Below are 22,654 nucleotides of genomic sequence, written 5' to 3' on the forward strand. Positions count from 1 at the left end.
CATTTTCGGTTTCTGCGTAAACTTCTTGTAATGTGATCGAACGTACGCGGGGCCGTCGTGCACCGTTTTTGCGGGGAGTCAGTCTTTACTGACATGAGCTGAGGTGGAACAAACTATTCGAAGCGGACTGATTTGATCGTCCAGGCGATCATGGAAACCCGGAAGGAGTTTCCCTTACTGGAAATGTTGGAGTTTAGAAGCCTTACCTTGGGTAGGGGGACATAACTAAACTCTTGAAATAAGTTGGTACACGAAGTTTTTAGGAAGCGTAACGTCCTATCTTGGCAGTCCGAACGAATCTGACTTGCCACGGTCGGAATTGGTTTTATTTATACTCAATGGGTTTCGAAATATTGGTTTTGGAATGTGTTTTTGTCCTAATTAAAGGTTATTGATATGAGGTGCAATTTATTCATTCTATCGGAGTGAGGTGTCTGTCAATTTATGCTTATGCTGCGCTTTCAGTGTTTTTACAAAGGTTCTGGAAAGTTTCAACTGTTCTAGCCAAATAACGAGTGCGTTCGTCGATCATTGCCTACGCTGCGCTTTTAGCAATAAGTTGCTATGCGTTCTCTGTTTGTCCACTTTGCTGCAGTAACGCTTGAATTGCTTATGTTGCGCGTTTCGGTTGTTTTCGATAAATGTCTCAATGGTTTTTTCTATGGATGGTATGGTCTAGGTATGTTGCTATGGTGTGGATTGATTTGCTGATGTAATATAATGAATGTGTTGCAATAGTGTGATTTGGCTTTCCGAAGTGTGTTACAATGTGTCTATAGCTGATAGTGTGTATTATAATAAGTTCTGTATAGCAGATATGCTACATTCTGTTTCTCCTGTTGCCGCTGGTTGCTGAAGCTATTTCCATTGTTCTTGCGACGGCAGCACTTGCTAAAATGGCCGACACCACCACATCTGTAGCACGTCGCATTCACTGCTAGGCAGCTTCCTCGATGTTTCTCGCTGAATTTTCCCCCACATTTGTAGCACGAATTCTGATTAACTGCTGCTACTTGCCGCTCCTCCTCCGATTGTCGTTCTTCCTTTTTAACCTCATGCAGGCTCAACTTTTCCTCCAACACTTGCTTGTTATCCGAAGTCACCTCAAATAGTTTGCATGTTTCTATGACTTTGTTGAGCGTGGCGTCGTGTCGATCCAGTAATTTGTGCTGGAGAGATTTATCGTTGATGCCAAAAATTATTCGGTCGCGCTGCATACGATCAGTGTATGGAGTGTTGCATTTCAAACACTGAAATTCACAAAACTGGGCTTGCGTTCGTAGTTCAGTTTCAAATTCCGCGAACGTTTGCTTTTCTTTTTGTGCAATTTTATGGAACTTGAACGCTTCCATTGTAGTATTTCTTTTTGGCAAGCAGTATTCATCAAATGCTTCAATTACGTTTTTAAGAGACATCGCTTCTCCCTCTTCTTCAGCCGCGTCGGCAACACCTTCGTCCTCGACCTCATTTTCATTTTCGCCGAAGAGATTTGCAGCATTTGCAGCGTCGGGGTACAGAGTGTTGAAAATTTCCACACCTCGTGGTCCAATTGTCCATAGAAATGTGGCAACTTTGTTCTCTTCCTTTTCTGTTATTTTGCCACTAGCACGCAAGTAAATAGCGAACGATTGTTTCCACCGAGGCCATTCTTTTGTTAAGTTAGCACAATCAAGCGGCTGCGGTAATCTTGGATCGGACGCCATATTTTTACGATGAGCACTTTATATGTATTTATATCAGGTTCCCTTTTAGTTATGATTAACTTCTGACACCATGTTTTAAGACGCGCACTTTATTGGTCTGCTGCTCACGGCGTGGCAACCCCCAGGACAATCGCATGGCAATCGGATTGAACGCGCAACATTTTCCATACAATCCGCAGTGTTGCGTTTTCTTCGCGCCAACTTTGCCTGTATTTTCAATGAGCCAAGCGATTTTACCCCCTCCTACACGCATTGTATCCTACAGCACGCTTGTCGCGGCAACGTTCACCACATACACACACACACACACACACACACACACACACACACACACACACACACACACACACACACACACACACACACACACACACACACACACACACACACACACACACACACACACACACACACACACACACACACATCTCTACACTCAGGGTACGACATCTTCCCTGTTGCTGTTCTGGACTCAGACAAAATTTGTGTTTCTACACTTATTGTTCAAAAAAGTAGTAGCTCCTAAGATCTGAATTTACAAACAAATATCAAAATGTTATGTTCTGCTAATGATATTGCACTAAATTTAATTGCACTACATTAAGTTTTTACACATCTTTCGTAAAAGTTCGCCAGAGTATAAAAACGTCGATACAATTTGTCATGAATAACTTAAATTTTAAGATTTTCGCGCATAAAATTATGACGCGCGCTGTCTGTGCGGCGGCGTAATTCGCTACTCGTATAGCCGTCTCGCTTCTTCTTGTGTGTGCTTTACCGTTGCTCACCGCATCAAGAACATTGCTGCTCACACACACGTCAGTCTGTGGCAAACAATTGTAGGGGGAGGATGTGTCGGTTTGCTCCAGAAATCGTGTGTGATTTTGGTGTTCTGGATTTGGTTCCATCGCTGTTTGTTTTGGTGAATTTGAAAAGGTAAGAATCATCAACAGATGTAAAAGTGTGAGAGTAAGATGATGCTGATGGTGACTGATGCTTTTCTTTATTTCTTTTCCTGCTTTCATCCACTGATGGCGTCGAGCATCGCCGAGGATGTGATCGAATGCGGAATATTCTAAACGAGGAGCTTCATTCCGAATTTTGTTTGCAATAAGGTAAGTTATGATAACACACAAAGCATACGAAAAAAGAGTGAGTAATCTTATTCTTAACTTTTATTTCTTCAACAGCGCTGAACTCATCCTCCAGCTTACAACGAACGGTCAACGGATGAGGAAGGAGAGGAGGGACGGCAAAGATACACGCACAAACGTGCACACATCAGCCTTGTCGCAGAATGAGAACATGGGAGGGGGAGTCCGGCAACGTATAGAGCATCTTCATTTACGCTCCCTCGTGCGTTCGTGCGTGCGCTCGCGCGTCTATGTGTGTGTATGTGTGTTCATGCCTGCGTGCGTGGCTGTGTGTGTTTTTGCCGCCTCGCATAACGAGATCCTACGGGATCACCTTGCGAAAAACACCAAGAGAGGGGGAGGGGTAGGTGTGTGTGTGTGTATGTGTGTGTGTGTGTGTGTGTGTGTGTGTGTGCTTGCATGCGTGCGTGATTGTGTGTGTGGTTTTTGCTGTTTCGTGATCTCCTACGGAATCACTTTACGAAAACACACGAGGGTCTAAGGGGTTGGGTGTGAGTGTGTGCTTGCCTGGGTGCGTGCGTGGCTGTGTGTGTGTGTTTTTGCGTTCGCGTTCTCCTACGGGATCACCTTGCGAAAAACACCATGGGGATGAGGAGATTTGTGTGTGTTTTTTTTTCTTTGCCGTTTTGCACTCTCCCGCGGGTCTTGTGAGCGATTGTTTTTTTTTTTGTTTGGTTTTTCAAGAAGAAAAAAATCTTCAAAAAATACCAGAGGGGAGGGTGTGTGTGTGAAAAATAAATGAAAATATGTTAAACGAAGTTAAATGGGTTTGGGGATTATTTTAATGGGCGCCCAGATAGAACCCGATGAGACCGAAATCGCATGGATAATCCCCCAGGACAATCGCATCCCCCAGGACAATCGCATGGCAATCGGATTGAACGCGCAACATTTTCCATACAATCCGCAGTGTTGCGTTTTCTTCGCGCCAACTTTGCCTGTATTTTCAATGAGCCAAACGATTTTACCCCCTCCTACACGCGATGTATCCTAAAGCACGCTTGTCGCGGCAAAGTTCACCACATACACACACACATCTCCACACTCAGGGTACGACATCTTCCCTGTTGCTGTTCTGGACTCAGACAAAATTTTTGTTTCTACACTTATTGTTCAAAAAAGTAGTAGCTCCTAGGATCTGACTTTACAAACAAATATCAAAATGTTATGTTCTGCTAATGATATTGCACTGAATTTAATTGCACTACATTAAGTTTTTACATATCTTTCGTAAAAGTTCGTCAGAGTATGAAAATGTCTGTCTGTGCGGCGGCGTAATTCGCTACTCGTATAGCCGTCTCGCTTCTTCTTGTGTGTGCTTTACCGTTACTCACCGCATCAAGAACATTGCTGCTCACACACACGTCAGTCTGTGGCAAACAATTGGAGGGGGAGGATGTGTCGGTTTGCTCCAGAAATCGTGTGTGATTTTGGTGTTCTGGATTTGGTTCCATCGCTGTTTGTTTTGGTGAATTTGAAAAGGTAAGAATCATCAACAGATGTAAAAGTGTGATAGTAAGATGATGCTGAAGGTGACTGATGCTTTTCTTTATTTCTTTTCCTGCTTTCATCCACTGATGGCGTCGAGCATCGCCGAGGATGTGATCGAATGCGGAATATTCTAAACGAGGAGCTTCATTCCGAATTTTGTTTGCAATAAGGTAAGTTATGATAACACACAAAGCATACGAAAAAAGAGTGAGTAATCTTATTCTTAACTTTCATTTCTTCAACAGCGCTGAACTCATCCTCCAGCTTACAACGAACGGTCAACGGATGAGGAAGGAGAGGAGGGACGGCAAAGGTACACGCACAAACGTGCACACATCAGCCTTGTCGGAGAACGAGGAGGGGGAGGCTGGCAACGTATAAAACCTCTTCATTTACGCTCCCTCGTGCGTTCGTGCGTGCGTGCGCGCGCGCGTCTGTGTGTGTGTATGTGTGTGCATGCCTGCGTGGCTGTGTGTGTTTTGCGGCTTCGCGTTAACGAGATCCTACGGGATCACCTTGCGAAAAACACCAAGAGAGGGGGAGGGGTAGGTGTCTGTGTATGTGTGTGTATGTGTGCGTGCGTGGTTGTGTGTGTGTTTTTTGCTGTATCGCGATCTCCTACGGAATCACCTTGCGAAAACACGAGGGGAGAGGAGTGGGGTGTGTGTTTGTGTGCTTGCCTGCGTGCGTGCCTGGTTTTGTGTGTGTGTTTTTGCGTTCGCGTTCTCCTACGATCACATTGCGAAAAACACCATGGGGAGGAGCAGGTGTGTGTGTGTTTTCTTTTCTTTGTCGTTTCGCACTCTCCCGCGGGTGCATAAAAAGAAAATAAGAAATAAAAGAAATTTGAACAACGGATTCGTAAGTGTGTCTGAACTCATTGCAATCCGAAAGAAAGCGAGAGGGGTCATAAAATGTAGTACACATGCATGCAACATGTATCGCGCCGCCACGACGTTTCTCGCTTTCAGCCCGATAGGAGCTTCTAAGGGATTATTTTAATGGGCGCCCAGATAGAGCCCGATGAGACCAAAATCGCATGCATAATGGTACCGGGGATGGTACCGGGGAATGGGAACTGAGAGTGACGCGTTCCTGTCTTCTTCTACCTTAAACATGTGCTCTTTGTGACAATACGTATTTGTGACATTTTGACAGTTGTGCGATGTTTTGCAGCCAAGGTGAGTACATTTGAATGAATTGGTACATGTCAATATCCTTACAGCAGCAGGGCTTCGATTTGCTAAATAAGCTGCAGTTTGAACTGCCACACCCCACAACTTTTTGTCAAGGCTTTTGTCTTCCAACATAGAGCGCGCTTTTTCCACGAGAGTCCTATTCATCCTCTCACTTGTACCGTTTTGTTCAGGCGTGTACGGGTTTGTCCATTCCATTTGTATGCCTCTTTGTTTGCAATACAATTGAAATTCACGACTTTTGTATTCGCCACCGTTGTCGCATCGAAGTTTGGAAACGCGCTCACCAAACTTTGCACACACCATGGCCTCATACTCACGGAATTTCTGGTAAACCTCCGCTTTTGTTCTCATCAGGTACACCACAGTGAATTTGCTGCAATCGTCGATGAACGAAACAAAATATCGTTCACCGTTAACCCCATTGTTCTGCATCGGACCACACACGTCCGAGTGCACGAGTTCCAGGATTCTTGACGATTGTTGTCCACTCCGTATAGAAAAAGTTTGTTTTGCTGTGATACACGCTTCACACACTTTGTCTTCTTTTAGCAATGATCGGTAGCCCCAACACCATATTATTTTTCATGAGCACTTGCAAATTTTTCGAACTGAGGTGTCCGTACCGACGATGCCACAAATCGTATTCTTCCGGAATTTTACCACTGAACAAAGCACGATTCGATTTTTCTTGATATAACTCTACTTTATAGAGATTTCCACAACTTTCACCGGCCAAAACTAATTCGGAGTTTCTGAACACTTTTATTTCCCCTTTCATGAAAACGACCTTAAAACCTGCGTTTTCCATTTTTCGCATTGATAACATGTTTCCTCTTGCTTCCGGAATGTATAATACATTTTCTAAATTAATTGCACCAGAAATTTTACTGTGCACATTTTTTAAGCGCGAAATGTTTCCCCGGTGAGTAGCTGTAATGCACGCACCTTCTTTTGCCACTGCAATATTCATGGGAAATTCCATTTTGTTGAGATCGGTGAAAATTTCTTTATTGTTCGTAATGTGCTCCGAAGCACCCGAATCCACAATCCATGTGGTTATCTCACTATCACTGATTGTCCCAATCATGAAACACGCATCATTTTTCACGTCACTTTTTCGTTCATTTCCTCGCGCATTCGAGACCCTACAGTCCTTTTTCATATGGCCTATTTTACCGCACTTGTGACACTTACCAGAAAATCGTTTTTGTTCCTTTCGTTCGACGAACGCCGCCGAAGGCCCACTGTCACTATTCACAAGACGTTCACTTCTTTTACATTCTTCGACCAACAAACGTTGCTTCAAAAAACCAACGCTGTAAAACCTCGAGTTTTATCGATTTGAATTAAACGTTGAACGTGTCACAAAGGCATAAATACGCAAGGCAGAAGAATAAACCGAAGGCTGAAGGTGTTGTCAGTACAACGATCCGTAAACGAATGATCTTTATTTTGACATTCAGATTATCGCACAGTTGTCACGGTGATGGTCATATTCTGATCCGGCATATTGGGCACTATGGTCTTATCAGGGGTCAAATCTCCAGGATATTACAACGCTTAAATCTTTTTCAGGAAGATTTTCCAAGGCTGTGATCAATGGATCATACGAGTCCGGCAAGCTGAGAAAGAGTTGCGAAACGATATCCGCTTCTATCAAATTCGCACCTGCTGTTCGGAGCTGCCGTACCAAATCTTCAAATTCATGAAGATGCGCGCGCATGGAGTTTCCTTCATGCATCCTGAGTCGCCCAAGCTGTTTTCGCAAAATTGTCTGATTAACCACAGATTTCTTTGCATACACTTCATTTAAACACGTCCACATTTGCTTCGCAGTGTTTGCATCACGCACTGTTTCTAAGCATTGATCAGCTAGAAACCCCACTAACAGACATTTTGCTTTTCGATCCCCAACATCGAATAATTCCTTTTTCTTTTCGTCTTCAGGAACATCATCAGTCAGTGTATGTAACACACTTTCTGCATCCATCACCATTTTTACACGGAAACACCAATTGTCGAAGTTTCCTTCACCGCTATACCGCGGAATTCCAAGAATAACTTTTTCCATGGTGACTGGGCCCATAACCTGTTGTGATATGTGATCAAATGAAGTGACACCGAAAACAGCTAGCATGCGACTACACAGTTTTATTGAAATCAGAGTGTATATATACAAAGTTCATGAGGCCGCGTTTACACATAGTTGTTGTGTTTACGTATGGATAGTTCGATACTTGAATTGATACCTTAACAGTTTGAAGCAAGATTGTGTGAAGCTATGAATTAAAATGTGCTTTTATTTGTAATAAAAGTGATAAAATATAAACCAAGTTTGCTGTGTTCAAGTTTTTGTTTTGATTCGGGTGCATCAAGTCCGGGAGAAGGGAAGCGCACAGCGCGCTGCGAAAAAAACGAGCGGGAGAGGGTGTCAGTCCAGCGCAGCGCAACTCGCGGGACAGGATTTGTATGAGGCGTAAACTTCCTGTCAAAAGATTATATGGTTGTATAGCTGAAATCCAGTTTACGACAAAGTTTACGCTTCGTGTGACGTCCGTATCAAGTGAGAAGGGGTGGCAGTTCCCAGTCCGCAAAAAGGGAAAGTTTTGTATGGGATCCACTCGTACACTTGTTTACCCACTTACGAATCCACTTGCAGAAGAAGTGGAAATGTGGTTTCACGCACACATAGACACCTTCCACCCGAACGATCGCGTTCACACATACTATAACGCTCTGATTTCTTCTGCACCTCACGCATACAAATGTGTTTGCTCCACCCCCTTTTCGGATTGCTTATAGAGCGTTTCTACATATACCGAGAATGCAGCTGAGAAAATAACTGACAGCATGCTTTGACAGCGACTGGCAGCATTTTCGGTGAGAGAATTCTCCTCGGCATGCAAAGAACGATGGAGCTGAGAAAAAATTGAATTGGCAGTTTATAGCAATCGATCAATTATACAGTGCATTTTTGCGGTCTTATAATCGTAGAAATATTATTAAAAAGTAAAAGAAACTTTTTTGACTTCATTTCAGCGATTAAAATGGATTTTTTCAACATCATTTTAAAAGTCTCATCTCGGCGCTTTTCAGAGCTTCTACACGCACCAGCGTGAGAAATCGGTTGTCAATTCTCTCACAGCCATCTCTCAGCTGCAGTCTCGGTGTATGTAGAAACGCTCATAGAAATGATGAGGCACACATGTTTACATTTGCTGTAGCGGAATTTGGGGCAAGTGTGCCACCTTAAGCATTTCAAGTTATAACTCACTAAAACGTGTTATTCAAAAGCCGATTTCAATCTCATAACCATTTTACATCTATTTCCTCACTTATAAATGAATTTCGCTTGAAAAAAGTGCAAACAACATAGTTTTTGAAGCGTTTTAAAAAGGGTCCAAAAAGACGTTATTTTTTGGGCTATGGGGCAAGAGTGCCACTCGTATGGGGCAAGACGGCCACCTGGTTAAAATAACCGTATTTCTTACATAGTTGGAAATAATTACGTTTGTACCACTAGTGTATGTATTCCTACATGTCTTTGAGTCACCAATGAACCCCTTTTCATCACAAACTGTATCGCAATATGGGTTGTTGCTGGTCTGTTTTTCCGGAGTAGAATCCGCTCGTAAAAGCGGACCATACCACTGAACGCTACAACAATGTTTACATTTTTGACAGCTCGCGCCTATGAAAGATGGTGGCACACTTGCCCCAAATAGAGATGGCTCTTTTGCCCCAAAAGTTGTTACTTTTTTGAAATTGAATATTTCAGTGACAAAAAGAAAGTTTTTTTCAACTAACCCCACGAAAAAATTCACGTTTCTCAGCTATACGGTGGTGTAAATATTTTCTCGGTTGATTGTTTGCATGATTTTTGAGAGCTTATTAGGTTGGATGAAAAAATTATAATATTCTGCACAATTTTGAAGCTCAATATAAATCAGTTCAAAACAATGCGAAATATCGATTGGTCAATATGAAATTCGGCTCAGTATACCTTGTCATTGGAAAGCAACCAACTGTACAATTGATCATTAATTGATCAATTGATCCTCTCGATCTTTTTTCTTCTTACCGCGTCCGGGATGCTATCAGAGCTGCGCGCTGGCTTTAGTTTTCTCCTCTCGTTCTTCCTTTTTCCTACCGCTCCCGGGGGCTGCGCGCGTTTCCACAGGTTCTTAGCATAATCCAGTGCGTTATTTTGTGGCTAAGTTGTGCTGAACGCTGTCAATAAAAATGAATAAATAATTAATGTATGTAGTACGTATTTCTTTGGAAAGTTTTGCGTATATGATGAGAGGAACACTTACCTTAATATTTTAAAACTGAAAAAAAATTCTTTGCGTCACCCACTTTGAAGATTGTTGATGATGCCAGCAGGTAGGCGTTGATGAATGGCGCATGCACATGTAACTTAGAAGCCGATAAGCATTAGTTGAATTAGTACAAAGAAGCACATATGAGATCAAGAAACTTACCTCAACAAGTTAGCTAGGATAAATCATTCCACAATGGAAGAAGAAGCAACACTGCGCAAAACATAAACAAGGAAAGTAGGGGACACAAGAAATCGTACATCACTCCCGCACATCCTTCCATAACGAAAGTTCTGGACAGACTGGGATTGTTGTTTTAATAGTGTTGGGTGCGTACGTGCATGGTACTCACGCGCCCTCTCTGCGAGATGTTTTCTCTCGTCGGTTGATGGGCACGAGTGTCCTAGCGACCCAACAGTCAAAAGCCGAAGATTTTATATTGACCTTTCACTTTTTCTATCTGTCTCTCGCTCTAATTTGAGTGATTTTCCCCTGATGAGTGTCCCCGAGCCTCCTCGTGTGGTTGTTGTTGTTGGAAGTTGAAGCCGAAACCCCCTCGTGCGCTGCCAAAATCAGCGAAGAACGAAATCGAGTGGCTCAAGCGAAAAAACGAAAAAAAAAATGATGAACGAGTGTGCTGTGACAATAACACACACACGCACAAGGCGACACCCGAAATCTGGTGCGATACCGGCTTTCAGTGGAGCAAGTACACACATGCACACATTTGGCCACACCAGCGCTCTGTTCTAGTGCAGGTAGTTTTCTGCAGTCCACGGTGATACTACACACAACCACGCACTTGGCGATACACGCTGTGTGGTGGACGTTCAGAATTCAGTGGTGTAAATACACACATGCATACACTTGGCGACACACGCTCTGCTGTGCCATGAGATTTGTGTGCTGTGTCCAGTGGTGCAAATACACACACACACGCACTTGGCTACACACGCAGTACGGCGCGGTTGGCTTGGCAGAAGCGCATACACACATTCACGCAGTAGGCTTTACTTTCAGTCCAGTGAGGTTGGTGCTTGTGTGGTGTTTCAGCTCTTGGTGGTCAGCGGATAAACCCCGTAAAAATGGAGATCATTCTAATTTAAGGTAAGTAAAAGTGATTAAAATTATCAACCAACATCCCCCCTTCTAATTCATATCATTTTTCTTCCATTTCATGTGTGTTTCACGGCGAACGGAGAAAACAAAACCTGTGGCAGTGTCGTGGTGTTGGAGATGGTGGCCCGTACAGTGCAGCGAGAAGAACTAGGCGCGGCAGCGATGTGGAGCAGAAAGTGCTGTGCTGATTTTAATTGTTCTTTGTGCGAGTGTAAAAAGTGTTTTTTTTTTATTATGTGCATTAATTTAGAATTAAGTGCAGTGATTATTGTGCATGTGTTGTGTGTGTGTTTTTTTTGTATTCTATGTTGGTTCGATATCCAATAAATCGAATCATGTTGATATAATGGTCCGCACTGTATCATTTTGGAAAGAAATCCTGGCAAAAAAGGGGGAGGGGGCTATTTTAACGAAGGGTCGTACCGAACCCCGTTCGGGTTTTGCTTCGGCTTCGGGTTTGCTTCGGCTTCGGGACCCGACGGATCGGTTGAATAATTTCGCCAACTCAGCTTCAAAGCCAGCTTCAATCTCAGCGGATCTCTGAGTGCTGGTGACCGGTGGGGCCCGTGGACGCTGTCTGTTCGCACACATTCCCACCGGTCACCAGCACTCAGAGATCCGCTGAGATTGAAGCTGGCTTTGAAGCTGAGTTGGCGAAATTATTCAACCGATCCGTCGGGTCCCGAAGCCGAAGCAAACCCGAAGCCGAAGCAAAACCCGAACGGGGTTCGGTACGACCCTTCGTTAAAATAGCCCCCTCCCCCTTTTTTGCCAGGATTTCTTTCCAAAATGATACAGTGCGGACCATTATATCAACATGATTCGATTTATTGGATATCGAACCAACATAGAATACAAAAAAAAAAACACACACACAACACATGCACAATAATCACTGCACTTAATTCTAAATTAACGCACATAATTTAAAAAACACTTTTTACACTCGCACAAAGAAAAATTAAAATCAGCACAGCACTTTCTGCTCCACATCGCTGTCGCGCCTAGTTCTTCTCGCTGCACTGTACGGGCCACCATCTCCAACACCACGACACTGCCACAGGTTTTGTTGTCTCCGTTCGCCGTGAAACACACATGAAATGGAAGAAAAATGATATTAATTAGAAGGGGGGATGTTGGTTGATAATTTTAATCACTTTTACTTACCTTAAATTAGAATGATCTCCATTTTTACGGGGTTTATCCGCTGACCACCAAGAGCTGAAACACCACACAAGCACCAACCTCACTGGACTGAAAGTAAAGCCTACTGCGTGAATGTGTGTATGCGCTTCTGCCAAGCCAACCGCGCCGTACCCAAGGACGCAAAAACCGACGGCGGCCTGTGTAATCTGAGCTCCCTACAAAGCTCTCCACAAAGCTCTCGTTTGCAGTCTTGTCGAGAGCTTCGCCACAGGCGCCCGAACCATCCGTCACGCACACATCTAAACGTTCTGGTTTCTTCAGCCGCTCACGCATACCAATGTGTTTGCTCCACCCCCTTTTTCGGATTGCTTATAGAAATGATGAGGCTGTTCACATTTGCTTTACACACACATGCATGCTGTTTATTGAATAATATCCCTCTCCCTTCCCACAAGTGTTTTGGCATACTCCCGCTGTGTAGACGGCAGAGCGCTTTCCCCCTTCCAAATTTACCGTTCTTTCTCCTCTCGTTCTTCCTTCCTCCTACTGCGTTCGGGGTACCATCCGTGCTGCGCGTGTTATGCTGGCTTCAGTTTTATGATGACGTCATGAACAGGAGCTGCGCGTGTTGAACCGGCTTCTGTTAAAAAATGACGTCCTCACCGGGGGCTGAATGAAGCAATAATGAATGTAAGTAGTATGTATTACTATGGAGAGTTTAGCGCAGAGGATTAGATCAAAACTTACCTTAATATTTTAAAACTGGAAAACGTTTTCATTCCGTCGCTCACTTCGAAGATTGTTGACGAGGCCAGCATGCAGTCGTTAATAAATAGCGCACACACCTGTAACTTTTTAGACGCCAAAGGTTAGTTGAATGTACCTGCACAAGCACATAGCAAGAAACTTACCTCAACAATTTGCTAGGATAAATCATTCCATAACTGAGGAAGAAGGCACAAAACGTAAATGAGCAAAGTACGTCGCACAAGAAATCGCACCTCACTCCAACACATCCTTCCACAGGGAAAGTTCTGAACAGACTGAGGATGCCTAACACCCGAATGAGCGCGATAGCAGAAAAATCATGGTGAATCGAGAGAGATGGGTAGACTCGGTCCAGCGATATCCGCTGGTAAATGCATGTGTGTGTGACGAACGAAAGACTTCAGACCCCACTTGCCCCGTATTTCATCCATAATTTTTCGTCACACGCACACACTTCTACACGGGCGGCGGTTTGCCGTCCAAAATCTAGAGAGAGAAGACAGGGCCTCTCGATTTGGCACACAGAAAAACCTCTCAACAACTTCGGCTCTGCTACTTGGGTACTGCGTGTGTAGCCAAGTGCGTGTGTGTGTATTTGCACCACTGGACACAGCACACAAATCTCACCGCACAGCAGAGCGTGTGTCGCCAAGTGTATGCATGTGTGTATTTGCACCACTGAATTCTGAACGTCCACCACACAGCGTGTATCGCCAAGTGCGTGGCTGTGTGTAGTATCACCGTGGACTGCAGAAAACTACCTGCACTAGAACAGAGCGCTGGTGTGGCCAAATGTGTGCATGTGTGTACTTGCTCCACTGAAAGCCGGTATCGCACCAGATTTCGGGTGTCGCCTTGTGCGTGTGTGTTATTGTCACAGCACACTCGTTCATCATTTTTTTCGTTTTTTCGCTTGAGCCACTCGATTTCGTTCTTCGCTGATTTTGGCAGCGCACGAAGGGGGTTCGGTTTCAACTTCCAACAACAACAACCACACGAGGGAGCTCGTGGATACTCACGAAGGGAAAATCACTCAAATTAGAGCGAGAGACAGATAGAAAAAACGACCCACCGGGCACCAGCACTCAGAGATCGCTTGAATACGCGCTTGAAAAAGAACTTGAGTTGGCGAAATTATTCAAGTGATCCGTCGGGTCCCGAAGCCGAAGCAAACCCGAAGCCGAAGCAAAACCCGAACGGGGGTCTGCACGAACCTTCGTTTAATTAGTCCCCTCCCCCTTTTTTGCCAGGATTTCTTTCCGAAATGATACAGTGCACACCATTATACTATCGTAATTCGATTTATTGAAAATCGAACCAACATAGAATACAAAAAAACACAACACTTGCACAATTATCACTGCACTTAATTCTAAATCAACGCACATAATTTAAAAAAAAACAGTTTTTACACTCGCACAGTGAAAAAAAAACAAATTCAGCACAGCACTTTCTGCTCCTCATCGCTGTTGCTCCTGGTTCTTCTCGCTGCACTGTACGGGCCACCATCTCCAACACCACAACACTGCCACAGGTTTTGTTGTCTCCGTTCGCCGTGAAACACACATGAAATGGAAGAAAAATGATATTAATAAGAAGGGGGGATGTAGGTTGATAATTTTAATCACTTTTACTTACCTCAAATTAAACAAAATTCCATTTTTACGGGGTTTATCCGCCAAGCGCTGAAACACCACACGAGCACCAACCTCACTGGACTGAAAGTAAAGCCTACTGCGTGAATGTGTGTATGCGCTTCTGCCAAGCCAACCGCGCCGTACTGCGTGTGTAGCCAAGTGCGTGTGTGTGTGTATTTGCACCACTGGACACAGAACACAAACCTCACCGCACAGCAGAGCGTGTATCGCCAAGTGTATGCATGTGTGTATTTGCACCACTGAATTCTGAACGTCCGCCGCACCGCACCACACAGCGTGTATCGCCAAGTGCGTGGCTGTGTGTTGTATCACCGTGGTGTGGCCAAATGTGTGCATGTGTGTACTTGCTCCACTGAAAGCCGGTATCGCACCAGATTTCGGGTGTCGCCTTGTGCGTGTGTGTGTTATTGTCACAGCACACTCGTTCGTCATTTTTTTTTCGTTTTTTTGCTTGAGCCACTCGATTTCGTTCTTCGCTGATTTTGGCAGCGCACGAAGGGGTTTCGGTTTCAACTTCCAACAACAACAACCACACGAGGAGGCTCGGGGACACTCATCATGGGAAAATCGCTCAAATTAGAGCGAGAGACAGATAGAAAAAGTGAAAGGTCAATATAAAATCTTCGGCTTTTGACTGTTGGGGAAAGGTCAATATAAAATCTTCGGCTTTTGACTGTTGGGTTGTTACTCGTTACACGATCGGGATGCGAGCGGCAGTCGGGATACAACTAGCAACGAATGTGGTGTGGTGTCATTACAAGGCGGAAATAAATTAAGTTTATTTATTGTAGTTTATCTAATATACGTTGTGTCGTAAACACTTATTCGGCCATATATCACACGGCGTACGTAAAAGTGGCGACGAGGACAATTTACTTTAACGTGTGTTCAGTTTAACGTGTGCAAGTGTATCAAACATAGGACCACCGTGTCGCAAGCGTCGTAGCATGGAGCAAGCCGACGCAAACCAGATGGATGTTTTTGCGGACGTTGACCCGCGCCGATTATCGCAAAATCGTGCCAGCGTACCAGGCGTGTCTATGCCAAATTTCGCGCATCGAGAAGGAGCATCAGTAGTACCGCCGATGATAATCCAGCCGCCATCGCAGCCTACGTCGACGCCATCGCAGCCTACGTCGACACCATCGCTAATCAACGCGTCACCAGCCATCATTAGCAGTGCGGATAGTGCAACGATGCTGCAAATGATGAATTTGCTTCAACAGCAAATGGCACAGCAGCAGCAGCTGCTTAAAGATTTTCTTCACGCGCGCATGCCGAGCCAATGCGCCCCACCCACCACCTTGCAGCCTGAACAAATAATTGATACTCTGTCTCACCACATTTCAGAGTTTCAATACAACAAGGAGACTGGTATAACCTTCAAAAGCTGGTTTTCACGCTATCTCGACCTGTTCCAGAAGGACGCGGCAAGGATCGACGACGCAGCCAAAGTGCGATTGTTGCTGCGCAAATTTTGACCATCCGAGCACGATCGCTACTTAAGCTTCATCATGCCGAGCCGCCCGCCGGATTTTTCACTCGAGCAGACTGTGGAAAACCTTACATGCCTGTTCGACACCCAAGAATCGCTGCTGAGCAAGCGGTTCAAATGCTTGCAGATCATGAAGACGCGGACCGAGGATCATCTCAGCTATGCGTGTCGAATTAACAAGGCGTGTGTCGAGTTCGAGCTGAAGAAGTTGAACGAGGAAGAGTTCAAGTGTTTGCTGTACATGTGCGGGTTGAAAGACGAGATCGACGCAGACATCAGGACGCGACTGCTAGCCCGCATTGAGGATAAGGCCTGCGTGACCTTGCAACAGCTTTCTTCAGAGTGCCATCGGTTAATCAACCTGAAAAAGGATAGCGCAATGATCGAGGCACCGGTACCAGAACGTGTTCTAGCAGTAAACACAAAAATGCATCGCGCACCACGTCAGTTCCAACCCAAGCGCGACAATCCTACTACCCCGTGTTGGTCGTGCGGAGGGCTGCATTGGAGCCGCGATTGCCCGTACAAGCAACACCGATGCACAACTTGTTCCCGGACGGGCCACAAAGAAGGCTATTGCAACACCATAAGATCCCGTAAGCCCAGCAAACGCCCCTGGAAGCAGCGTAAAACACAATTAAGGATGGTGAACGTCCAGAGTGTACAGCAACGGCGCAGATTCGTGTCACTTACGATGAATGGTACACCGGTTCGTATGCAGTTGGACACGGCTTCCGACATTACTGTGATAGATCACACAACGTGGAAGCTCATTGGCAGTCCCCAGTTAGCAGCACCATCCGTAATCGCTAGAACCGCCTCAGGTGCTAACCTATCCCTGGAAGGAGAGTTTCCGTGCACTGTCGAAGTGAATGGACAGGCAAAGCAAACCGTGATTCGCGTCTCGAAATCGCGTTTGTTACTTTTAGGTGCTGATGTTATCGACGCGTTTGCTCTATGTTCGGTTCCGATGGACAGTTTTTGCTGCCACGTTACAGGTACGTCTACCACGCCGAAGCAATGGCAAGAACGGTCCCCAACAGTCTTTCAAGGAATAGGCCTATGTAAAAAGGCAGGGGTTACCTTGACGCTGAAAGACAACTGCCGTCCAGTCTTTCGTCCAAAAAGACCCGTTGCATACGCTATGCAAGAGCCTGTAAATCTAGAGCTAGAAAAGTTGGGCTAGAATAGTTAGGCTAGAAAAGTTGGGCATAATAACACCTGTAAAGTTTTCTGAATGGGCAGCACCGGTAGTAGTGGTTAAGAAGGCAAACGGGAAAATTCGGCTATGTGGCGATCATTCCACTGGGTTGAACGAAGCGCTAAGACCACATGATTACCCGTTACCACTCCCAGAGGACATATTTTCAAGGCTATCCAACTGCACCATGTTCAGCAAAATCGACTTAACGGACGCCTTTCTCCAAGTCGAAATCGATCCTCAATACAGACTGCTACTTACCATAAATACGCATAGAGGCTTGTACCACTACAACCACCTACCGCCCGGCATCAAAGTTGCTCCTGCTGCATTCCAGCAACTTAAGGATACAATGCTCGCAGGGCTTAAGGGCGTATCAGGATATCTTGACGATATCATCGTAGGAGGAAGTAGCGAACACGAGCATGACACAAATTTGGCAGAAGTATTACACAGGCTTCAAGAATATGGATTTACGATACGAGCCGATAAATGTGCTTTTAAACAGCAGAAAATCACGTACCTTGGACACGTGATCGATAGCCACGGGTTACGACCAGATCCGTCAAAAATCGAGCTTATAAAGAAGCTCCCTGAACCGAAAGACATATCCGGTATGAGATCATTTCTGGGAGCAATTAACTATAACGGGAAGTTCATCCCGAATATGAGGAAGCTGCGATATCCGTTAGACAATTTGCTTAAGGCAAATAATTCATTCTGCTGGACGCCAGAATGCAAAAAGTCGTTCGCAACGTTCAAGTCTCTCCTATCGTCCGACCTACTTCTAACGCACTATAATCCACGGCAGAAGATAATCGTTTCTGCAGATGCTTCGTCCATCGGCCTTGGCGCAACGATTAGCCACGTGTATCCTGGAGGTGCAATGCGCGTAATTCAACATGCTTCCCGCGCCCTCAGTGAAGCAGAGCGTCATTACAGCCAAATCGATCGCGAAGGCTTGGCTATCATCTTCGCTGTTAAAAAGTTTCATAAAATGATCTTCGGCAGGCGTTTTGTTCTTCAAACGGACCATCGACCTCTTCTTCATATTTTCGGCTCGAAGAATGGTATCCCGACCGTCACTGCAAACCGTTTGCAGCGTTTTGCACTCACTCTTCTAGCGTATGATTTCAGCATAGAGTATGTACGCACCGATGACTTCGAAAACGCTGACTTGCTTTCGCGCGTGATCAACACACAAGCCAAACTTGAAGAAGACACCGTGATCGCATGCATAGAAACAGACATCAAAGCAATGGTGGTAAGTGCGCTTCATAACACTCCACTTCATTTCGCAGACCTTATCAGAGAAACACGGAAAGACCCCCTACTGCAAAAGCTCGTGCATTACATACGTGAAGGATGGCCCAGTAATGCAACCTACACAGGGGAATTTTCTCGTTTCTTCGCACGTAAGGATGCTTTATCAACCGTTGATGGTTGTATTTTGTTCTGGGAGAGGGTGGTGATTCCTCGAGTTCTACAACAGCAATGTCTGCAACAAATACACCACGGTCATCCTGGCATACAACGGATGAAAGCATTGGCCAGAAGCTACCTTTATTGGCCATCATTGGACGCTGACATCACGGAATGGGTCAAAACATGTAACGCGTGCCAAGCAGTTGCACGATCACCCCCTCACTCAAGCCCCGTTCCATGGCAGCGCATTCATGTGGACTATGCTGGTCCACTAGATGGAGATTTCTACCTCATCGTAGTAGATTCGTTCACGAAATGGCCTGAAGTATTTCGAACGAGCAGCACTACATCCGCAGCAACCATCGGCATCTTACGCGGAATATTCGCCCGGTACGGTGTTCCAACCACTCTAGTATCTCATAACGGTACGCAGTTTACGAGCGAAGATTTTAAGTTTTTTTGCTTCCAGAACGGCATCGAGCACATAACGACGGCACCCTATCATCCGCAGTCGAACGGGCAGGCTGAAAGGTTCGTTGATACTTTCAAGCGGACCGTTAAGAAAATATCAGCCGATGGGAGAACGATGCAAGAGGCGCTGGATGCATTCCTACTGTCCTACCGAAGTACTCCGAGCTCCGTGTTAGAAGGGCTAAAATCACCAGCGGAGATAATGTTTGGCAGTCCAATGCGTACAACCTTAGACCTATTACGTCCACCACTCGCAGGAGGGTTAACAGACAGTCCAGTAGCAGCTAAACGCAGGGAATTTCGCCCGTCCGACCTGGTATATGTTAAGTGTTACTCTCGCAACGGTTGGAGTTGGACAGCTGGGACCATTGTTAGCCGCATTGGAAACGTAATGTACACCGTCAGGACAGTCGATAGAAAGACCATAAGAAGCCACGTGAACCAGCTGCGCGAGCGCCGTGAACGTCATCATCATCGTCATCGTGAATCATCGGAGTCTGACGGTTTACCGCTAGATATTCTTTTGGATTCCTACCACCTTACTCCGCAACCGACGACATCAACAGCCGAACCATCATCAGCATCGCTACAGCATACTACATCTACACACATGAGCGAATCGGTGCATCACACCCGCAAACGTCAGCAGTCATCGATCCGCGTACGGCCTCAAACGCGGAACCGCTGCATCCAACGAATTCCCCAATTCCGGTACAAGCTCCAACCCGAGAACCACGTCGCTCTTCTAGGCATAGAAGACCGCCCAGTAGGATCGACCCGTACAGGCGTTTTTAAAAGAGGGGAGATGTTGGGTGCGTACGAGCAGGGTACTCACGCGCCCTCTCTGCGAGATGTTTTCTCTCGTCGGTTGATGGGCACGAGTGTCCTAGCGAGAGATTCGTCCCGATCCGCGATCCCGATTGTTACTCGTTACACGATCGGGATGCGAGCGGCAGTCGGGATACAGCTAGCAACGAATGTGGTGTGGTGTCATTACAAGGCGGGAATAAATTAAGTTTATTTATTGTAGTTTATCTAATTTACGTTGTGTCGTAAACACTTATTCGGCCACTTATCACACGGCGTACGTAAAAAATAGTTTATAGAGGCTTTGGCTTCAATGGAGTTCTTTCGCCTAACAGACTGGGATGCCTAACACCCGGATGAGTGCGATAGCAGAAAAAAATCATGGTGCATCGAGAAAGATGGGTAGACACGGTGTAGCGCAATCCGCTGGTAGATGCATGTGTGTGTGACCAACGAAAGACTTCAGACCCCGCTCCTCGCATTTTTCATCCATCATTTTTCGTCACACGCACACACCTCTACACGTGCGGCGGTTTGCTGTCCAAAATCTTGAGAGAGAAGACAGGGCATCTCGCTTTGGCACACAGAATAATATCTGAACAACTTCGGCTCTGCTACTTGGGACGTAGCAGCATTTGTACTGCTTGCCTGTCGTATCCCCAGCTAGCAAAGCCGAAGGCCTTTGCCCAAACGTCCAAAACGCGATGAATGGGTAAAACTATGGACCTGAGATGGGGCCCCATCTCAGTACCCAAACTGGTACTCAAAGGCTGACAATTTTGGACTTATTTTTTGAGAGAGAGCTAAAAGCTGATTCCTCCCTTGTACTCCACTTCTCTCTAGAATTCCATTTGTATGAGTTCTACCCAAGGAAACATTTTGGACCTAGCTTGAACAAAAACTGGGCTGTCTTGCTCTATCTTCTATACCGCACCTGCTTGCACTCATTCGCGAGCGTTAAAATATACTCTCCCGATTTCATGTTCTCGTGAATTGCCTGCTGCTGTAAGAATGTATGAGTGAATGTGTAGCGTTTTTCTCTGTGCTTCCTCTTCTCCCCCCTCGTTCGTACTCCCTTCTTCCATCGATCCGATGCGCGATTCCTGATTCGACCGCGCAATAACATTTGTAAGGTTCCGCCGCAATGAGATACTGTACGGAAATATACAGAGCATTTCCATTAAGCATCCGTGGTCCACACGGAACGCCGATTAACCTAACACCACCGGCTAATGTCAAATTCTCGATATTGGCGGTGACTGGTGAATGTGTCCCTCCCCTCTCCTCATCAACTTTAATTCACTTACATCATCTCCTTCCCTTTCTCCTTCTCCTACCCAGACGTCCAAAACGCGATGAATGGGTAAAACTATGGACCTGAGATGGGGCCCTATCTCAGTACCCAAACTGGTACCCAAAGGCAGACAATTTTGGACTTATTTTTTGAATTTTGCCCTCTCTCGTGTTTCTAGTTTTATTCTCTCTCGCATGTCATCACTCTCTTCCAGTTTTTCGGATTGAAATGAGAATTCACTCTCTTGATTTGGTTGCGGCAGCCTAGCTGCTTCACACTCTTTGTTCCTCTTCTTTTTGCAGTAAGTTATTTGGTTTCACACATGTGTTCTCACATACTTACATACACACACACCGTGGTTGGTAGACTGGCGCGGCTGTTCCTCCCTCTTCACACCGCGCTGGAGCCCGTTTGGTGGTGCGCATGTTCAGCCTGCTTGGTTCAGGGAAGATGTCACCAGATTTAGCGCGCCTCATCCGCGGTGTAGTAAGTTCGAAGATAGTTACCGTCGCCATGTAATGTGATGAGCGTACATACGGTACATACTGTACATCGATCAACGTCGCGGTAGGTCAGTTTTTACTGACATGAGCCGAAGGTGGAAGGTGGACACTTTGTTCGAAGTGGACTTTTCAACACTTGATCGTCCAGGCCATGTATGTCAAACTGGCGGCCCGCGGGCCGCATGCGGCCCTCGTCAATGCTGAATGCGGCCCGCGAGAATATTTTGAGAATTGCTAAAATCACTCCAAACCTTAAAAATTGTTAGAGATTGTAATTTGAATTTATTAGTTCGAATTAGTTCGAATTCGAAATTCGAACTAAATTTAGAGATAGGATAGGAAATGAATTCATAGGCATAGATAAGGATAACAGAATGAACTCAAAATGAATTATGTAATGAACTTACCCCACATTTTGCAAGACGAATTAATGTACTTTTGAACCTCCCCAAAAATCTAAACCAAAATGATAGTGCCGATTATGTGACTCAATCGCTTGAGAAAAAGTATCAAAAATGCTCATTTTCTATTATGATCCGTGTTAGAGCACTCAATTTGTCTCTGGTTTGATATATGGTACTGAACGAAAGTCATTTGCATTACCTGGCTCAAACGTAGACCGTTTTTTGTCCAACAGCTTTCCGTCAGGTTAAAGCTACGGAAATCGTTTTGTTTTACGGTTTAACATTTAGTAGTTAACATGCAATACGTTTGGTTTAAAAATATGTAATTACATTCAAAAGGGATTTTTTGTAATTATTTACTTAAAAAGGATGGAAATAACAAAATGCACACAAAAATGGGAAAAGTATCAAAAACGCTACTTTGCATGACATTGCCAAAAATATTTTAAGAACAATGATACGCCACACGTATAAATAATTATAAATTGGTACGA

General features: G+C 45.1%; 2 protein-coding genes and 1 long non-coding RNA gene across 3 annotated transcripts; 1 reads left to right on the forward strand and 2 right to left on the reverse strand.

Moving 5' to 3' along the window:
- Nucleotides 1-770: 770 nt before the first annotated feature.
- LOC120949650 (uncharacterized) lies at nt 771-2,815 on the reverse strand. Its single transcript, XM_049606537.1, has one exon. It carries the CDS (start codon nt 1,701-1,703, stop codon nt 774-776), a length of 930 nt encoding a protein of 309 aa, XP_049462494.1. The 5' UTR covers nt 1,704-2,815; the 3' UTR covers nt 771-773.
- Nucleotides 2,816-4,984: 2,169 nt separating this feature from the next.
- Nucleotides 4,985-15,299, reverse strand: LOC125906691 (uncharacterized). Its single transcript, XR_007452061.1, has 2 exons — nt 13,046-15,299; nt 4,985-12,985 (listed from the first exon to the last, which is right to left on the reverse strand). It is a non-coding gene; the product is annotated as an uncharacterized LOC125906691 (long non-coding RNA).
- A 208-nt stretch (nt 15,300-15,507) lies between these two features.
- LOC120961186 (uncharacterized protein K02A2.6-like) lies at nt 15,508-20,242 on the forward strand. Its single transcript, XM_049611030.1, has 5 exons — nt 15,508-15,832; nt 15,911-16,014; nt 16,111-16,935; nt 16,985-17,053; nt 17,228-20,242. The coding sequence occupies exons 1-5, from the start codon at nt 15,508-15,510 to the stop codon at nt 20,165-20,167; spliced, it is 4,263 nt and encodes a 1,420-aa protein (XP_049466987.1). The 3' UTR covers nt 20,168-20,242.
- The last annotated feature ends 2,412 nt before the right edge of the window (nt 20,243-22,654 follow it).

Source organism: Anopheles coluzzii, chromosome 2 (genome assembly GCF_943734685.1).
Source record: "Anopheles coluzzii chromosome 2, AcolN3, whole genome shotgun sequence".
NCBI classification, from domain to species: Eukaryota; Metazoa; Arthropoda; class Insecta; order Diptera; family Culicidae; genus Anopheles; species Anopheles coluzzii.